The sequence below is a fragment of the Dipodomys ordii genome, unplaced genomic scaffold, assembly GCF_000151885.1.
Source record: "Dipodomys ordii isolate 6190 unplaced genomic scaffold, Dord_2.0 Scaffold70, whole genome shotgun sequence".
Lineage (NCBI taxonomy): Eukaryota > Metazoa > Chordata > Mammalia > Rodentia > Heteromyidae > Dipodomys > Dipodomys ordii.
The window spans coordinates 370,693-377,190 of NW_012267286.1; the positions used below are offsets into that span (position 1 = coordinate 370,693).

Here is a 6,498-nt window from a genome sequence, read left to right on the forward strand (position 1 = left end):
AAATTTAGAAAATTGGACCCATCATCCAGGAGCTTCTCATATCATGAATGATTACAAGTAATAGATTCTCTAAAACTATTTAGTCATAGGCTATAGAGCAATCATAAACTCTATTTCCCTCCCAATTCAAGGTATAGGAGTGATGGTTCCCAATTAATATTTCATTAATCTTTGGAAAAAGAGAGAAAAACACACACCAGGGAGCCAAATATATAAAGGCTAAAGTTTTGAAAATATAGAACTGCCAATCTTTCCCCTGTGTGTCTTGAAAGCTTTTCTTTAGTAAAATGATGGAGCTAGGAGAAAGCAGTTTTATTTATTTGTTTGTTTGTTTATTGTCAGTTCTGGGGCTTGAACTCAAGGCCTGGGCGCTGTCTCTGAGCTTTTTCACTCAAGGCTACCTCTCTATTATTTGAACCACAGCTACCCTTCTGACTTTTTGGTGGCTAATTGGAGATAAGAGTCTCATGGACTATACTACGTGGGCTGGCTTTCCTCAGATCTCAGTCTCCTGTGTAGCTAGGATGACAGGCGTGAGCTGCCAATGGCTTTTTAATGTGATTGCTTGATAAAACAGAAAGAGGAATGCCCAAAGCACACTAAATTTTAAAACATGATTCTGTCCCACATGGTTAAATAGTCTTCTCAACAATTAACATGTGACGTTAAACATCAAGACTGTGTACTTCATACTTAGTTCAAGTTTTCATGGTGCCAGCTTCCAAGATGGCAGTTAAGGAAGGGAAAGGAATGACCGTCTCCATTCACTTTTCTACTCACCCACAAGCACATTGAACTGTGGCTTATGAGTCTCCACTATTGGGGATGAGAGAAAGGAGGAAGAGATTCAAGCAAAGCAATGGCTTAATTGTTAATATGGCTAATGGTTGTCTTTTGTTCTTTCTGAGCATGGGATGTTTAATGTTGATTCTTTCTCTTCTCAGAGCTTTTGTGTTATCCAAGATGGGCACTGGTAGCTCATACCTATAATCCTAGCTAGAAGTAGAGCTGTGGTTCAAGAAGCAGAACACTAGCCTTGAACAGAAAAGTTCAGGGAGAAGTGCCCAAGCCCCTGAGTTCAGGCCCAGGACCAGCATCCCCCAAACAATAAATGAATAGATAAATACATAAATAAATCACCCATATGTTGAATTTATTATTTTATTTTAACTTAATAAAATAATATTTTAAAAACAAACCTCAAAATGGAAATAAAAACTCAGCCTCAATAATGATTCTAACTTTAAGGTTTTAATTGTTGTTTGACCTAAACTTGTACTTTACAACATAACTGCTACTGTAAAATAAAAAAGGACAGACCACTAACAGTGTCATGTCCCATATAAGTTCTACTCACTCCAATACAATATGTACTTCTAAACTGTATGTAGAAAACTGTTGGAAGTGTGTTTTAATTCTTAACATATATGCTCTCACAAACTGTGGTTTCCAATAGAGGAAGTATGCTTATCAAGTTTTAACTCAGTTGAATCTTGGAAGAAGTTGTCAATTATGCAGAAAGAAAATTCAAGCATGAGAGTACTTAGGTAATCTCTTGAACTTTAAACTTCCACATCATAGTATTGGGTTCGATCTAAGATAAGACATGGAATAAATTCCCGTCTAAGATAAGACTGAATCAGTTTGCCTAGAGGTTGACACAACTGAGAACATGGCTTTTGACGGTAGCTGGAAGGTAGACCGGAGTGAAAACTATGACAAGTTCATGGAAAAAATGGGTAAGGACTTCCTTCTTCGCTGGCTCTCTCTTTGCATTCCTCACAGCTGTCCTGGCTTAGAGACTGGTTCTGGGTCATTGTGCTTCTGAGGAGAGGAGGGAAAACCAATCTTCTAGTCTCTTGCATTAGGAAGAATGCATTATTTCTCTAGGGGAAAGGAAGATTCTCCCAGCACCTACGAATGCACACAGACATTGAAAGATTAATTAGACTTTGCCAGAGAACCAGGCAGACATACAGGTACAGAGAACAAAGAAAGGTTTATTGCCAGGAAAGGGGGCCAGCAAGACTCCTTCTCACAAAGGAGAAGTGAGAAGAAGCACCTGCTATTGTCTGAGGTGATCTATATAACCTAGGAGGTTTAGGAGGGGCTAGAAGGGGCTAGGAGGCGGAGACCCTGGTGTGGACGTGGGGGCCAGGGGCTTCATCATGGCAGACTAAGATTTATGGTTGCTATTCAAATAGTAGATAAGGGTCCTGTAGCTGCCTGAACTAGAAGGTTACTTTAAGGGGCTCTTGTTGCCTTCTATGGTGGTAGCTGTCCCAAAGAAGTGCCATCCCAAGGTAAAGGGGGTTGAAAGTTGATTATTTACTGCCTTTACTATATGGACCCAGTGCTGCCCAGAAAGGGAGCATGTTAAGCTGTGGAGAAGGGAAGGAATAGACTAAGCTACGGGAAAGGAACTCATTCGCTAACAGACATATTCAGATATGTTTCCTTCATTGTTTTTGTTTGTTTGTGGTGACAGTCCTGGGGCTTGAACTCAGGGCCAGGGTACCATCCCTGAGCTTTTGTGCTCAAGGATAGTGCTCTTTCGCCTGAGCCATAGCTCCACTTCCTGCTTCTTCTTTTGATAGTTAAATGTACATAAGAGTCTTACACAGCTTTGAATCGCAGTCTTCAGATCTCAACCTCCTGAGGAGCTAGGATCGCAGGTGTGAGCCACCAGCACCTACTGTTTCTTTCATTCTTTAACTACTGGTGGTATCTATGAAATTGAAAACTAATATTTTGTTTGTTTAGAGAAACAAAATGGTAGTATGTAGTGAAAATTTCCAGATTTTTAAACTAGGTTTACAGGAAAAGCAAACACTATATAATAAAATAGTAGAAATGTGTTCTATAAAAATTCACTTTAGGGCTGAGAAGGTGGCCCAGTGGTAGAGCACTTGCCTTGCATGCATGAGGTCCTGGGTTCAATTCCTCAGCACCACATAAGCAGAAAATAAAAAAGCTGGAAGTGGTGCTATGGCTCAAGTGGTAGAGCGCTAGCCTTGAGCTGAGGAGCTGAAGGACAGCGACCAGACCCAGAGTTCAGGCCCTATGACCAGACCCCGCCCCCCCCAAAAATTCACTTTAAATAAATTAGATTTTATACTCTTCTCTGTTTTAGAAAACTCTCCAAAACAACCTCACAAAGCTATGTATTTTTTTTTGAGGAGGTTGATTTTAACTTGTATAAGTGTGCAATAATATTCTGATAAAAGTTGGGCAAACACATCTGTCATTTCCCCTAAGTAAACATCTGCATTTTTTCTAGCCTATAGCTTTGGAATGCCAAATGTTAAGTTTATGGAATTTGTATGCTCATGTAATAATGAATTTGGCCATAAATTTACTAAAATTTCTGTATGGAGTCCAGTCAGAAATTCCTCAAAAGGCAGATAATTGTGAAATTTAAACCCTAAAAGCAAGTTGGGTATGGTAACATATACCTGCAATTCAAGCACTCACAAGAATGAGTACATGGACAGAAAAGTGGTATTAACAAAAGAATATAGTGAATGTACAGAAGGACTGCTGTCACTTTACAAAAAAGTAAACAGCTTTTACTACTTCAATTGGCTTTCCTGAAATGTGTTTTACTTTATACTAAAACAAAAAGTTTGCTGGCATTGGGGCTTCAACTTAGGACTTTACACTCCTGATTGGCTTAAGGCTGACATTCTATCATTTGTACCACAGTCGAAGATGAGCCTCACAGACTTTTTAGCCCTGGCTGGCTTCAACTAGGATCTTTGGATCTCAGCCTCCTAAGTATCTGTCTTACAGGTGTGAGCCACCAGCCCTCAGCAACTTTATTAGTCTTTATTAAAATTACTCCACTATCTAAGAGGATTTGTTTGGAAGAGTGCCTGGGATCAGTTCTGATCCAACTGTGCTTACCTTTCCCTCCACAATGTAGCCAAAGCTGAGGCAAAAACAATACTAATGGGACTTCCTCTCCACTCTCAAAATAAAATTTAACAAGAGTTTAAAATAGAGCTCAGAACACAGATGTTCTGTGGGATTTTAACGTTTTTGTTCTCTATCTCTTTCCCTTTATAGGTATCAACATGGTAAAAAGGAAGCTTGCAGCTCATGACAATTTGAAGCTGATAATTACACAGGAAGGAAATAAATTCACAGTCAAAGAATCAAGTACTTTTCGAAACATTGAAATTGTTTTTGAACTTGGTGTCACTTTTAAGTACAGCCTAGCAGATGGAACTGAACTCACTGTAAGAAGTGTGTGTGTGTGTGTGTGTGTGTGCCGATCCTGGGGTTTGAACTCAGGACCTTAGCTGCTCAAGGCTGGCACTCTATCACTTGAGCCACAGCTCTACTTCCTGCTTTTTGTTGGTTAATTTCTTGCCTGGGTGGGTTATGAACCATGATTCTCACTTAACCTCCTAAGTAGCTAGAATTACAGGTATGAACCAGTGACTAGAAATAATTTTTATAAGCGACATATTCTTGGATTTTCCACCCAACACCAAACCAATCTGCTTTATTTCATTGGGTGGCTTAATTAGTAAAATCTGATGAAGCCAATGAAGTCTTTAAATTTATGTTGCATGGATTCTTGGCATATTTAAATACAGTGTTTTTATTTCCATTTCCATGTGAAAAGAATCTAGAACAAACAAGAATTAGGAAAATTCCCTTCAAAGATCTGATTGTAAACCTGTTCACAAAGAAATTTAAATATTTTTAACATTATATTCTGGTAGCAACAAAAAGCTTCTAGGATAACTACATAAAAATTTTGTATGCCAGGCGCCAGTGGCTCATGCCTGGAATCCCAGCTACAAAGGAGACAGAGATTAGAGAATCATGGCTTAAGCCAGCTAGGGAAGGAAAGTCCATGAGATTCTTCTGTCCAGTTAAACCACCAAAAAGCTGTAGGTGAAGCTATGGCTTGAGTAATAGAGCACAAAATCTCAGGAACAGCATCTAGGCTCAGAGTTCAAAACTCAGGACTAGCACCATTTAAAAAAAAACAACTCAGCAGATGGCAATTATGGAGGAAGTTGTACAGAATGGTTGTACTACATGGATTGAAACCTGGCATCATCACAAGATGGCTTTGAGTAAATTACTCTGCGTGTGTTTCCTTGGCTATAAAATGGAAGCAACAGTATCACTTCACAAGGTCAATGTGAAGGTTAAACAAAAAATTAAATATGGGCTGGGAAGGTGGCTCAGTGGTAGAGCGCTTGCCTTGCATGCATGAGACCCGGGGTTTGATTCCTCAGCACCACATAAGCAGAAAAAGCTGGAAGTGGCACTGTGGCTCAAGTGGTAGAGCACTAGCCTTGAGCTGAAGGGCTGAGGGACAGCACCCAGGCCCAGAGTTCAAGCCCCACGACCAATAAAAAAATTAAATATGTTATCTATCCATATATTAATATGACTCAAAACAGCCTCTAAGATGCAGGAGACCCTAACAAATGCCACCATCTTTTTACGGTATAGGGGAGCTGGACCATTGAAGGAAACAAACTTGTCGGAAACTTCCAACGCGTGGACAATGGGAAGGAGCTGAAGACTGTTCGCGAAGTCATGGGCAGTGAGCTAGTCCAGGTGAGCTGTGAGAGGCAAAAAACGTTCCAGAGGTAAAAAGAAATGACACAATAGCAACTATTGTATCATGGCTGACTTACAGAGTTAGTAAATAGATGGTTACTTTTGTTCTTATAATACATACTGCTTTCGAAAAATAGAAACTTTTCATGCGTATTTATGGAAAAGAATTAGCCACATAAATTCATGTGTGTGCCATCCACAGCAACAGCTGTTTTAACTACCAATCAACATTTTTAATGATAGTATCCAGTACATGCCTAAAAATCTTCCTATCAAGTACAAGGACAATAGCTCTATATTTTAACAGAAAATTCTTTCGTTTGTTTATGCTTCTCAGACTTATACATATGAAGGAGTAGAAGCCAAGAGGATCTTTAAGAAGGAATAAGCATGGTTCTTGGGACACAGCTTAAAATACAAATTGGACAGAAGATCTATTTTGCACCCAAACTGCTTTTCACTCGCCACCAAAAATAAAGTTACCGACTGATTAGTCTTTTAGCAAACATTGGTATACTTCCAGGCTTGTCAAAGTAAAAGAAGTAAAAGCTAATTTGGACTTAATTTGTGTTAAGATGGACATTTTTTGGTGCTTTCAAAGAATTTGTACCTCTTTTTAAAAACAGAGAAATAAATGTTATTCTCATACTGTTTACAAGTAGCCTTTTGTTATAAACAAGCAGCCAAGCATGGGGTTGCACACTTGTAATCACAGCCATATGGAAGCATAAAAGTGGGAAGCCTGCATTGAAGTCCCAGGCAGGTTGGAGATCTCCCTACCTGCAAAACAACTAACGCAAAAAGGGTAGGAGCATGCTCCTGGGTTCATGCATGCTTGCCTGAGTTCAAACTCCTATGCTGGAAAAACAAAGAAAACAAAAAGCTTTGTGACATCAAGCCTATGCTCTA

The 6,498-nt window shown here is 39.4% G+C and overlaps 1 protein-coding gene across 1 annotated transcript; it reads left to right on the forward strand.

The window, feature by feature from the left end:
- The first annotated feature begins 1,236 nt into the window (after window positions 1-1,236).
- Fabp2 (fatty acid binding protein 2, intestinal) lies at window positions 1,237-5,977 on the forward strand. Its single transcript, XM_013023774.1, has 4 exons — window positions 1,237-1,739; window positions 4,069-4,241; window positions 5,479-5,586; window positions 5,927-5,977. Exons 1-4 carry the CDS (start codon window positions 1,673-1,675, stop codon window positions 5,975-5,977), a joined length of 399 nt encoding a protein of 132 aa, XP_012879228.1. The 5' UTR covers window positions 1,237-1,672.
- Window positions 5,978-6,498: the final 521 nt, after the last annotated feature.

Bases quoted from the DNA above. Each gene is read 5' to 3' on its own strand.
- Fabp2 (XM_013023774.1), top strand. From the start codon at position 1,673: ATGGCTTTTGACGGTAGCTGGAAGGTAGACCGGAGTGAAAACTATGAC. The intron at 1,740-4,068 runs GTAAGGACTTCC...TTCCCTTTATAG, and splicing joins CAAGTTCATGGAAAAAATGG to GTATCAACATGGTAAAAAGG. The intron at 5,587-5,926 runs GTGAGCTGTGAG...TATGCTTCTCAG, and splicing joins TGGGCAGTGAGCTAGTCCAG to ACTTATACATATGAAGGAGT.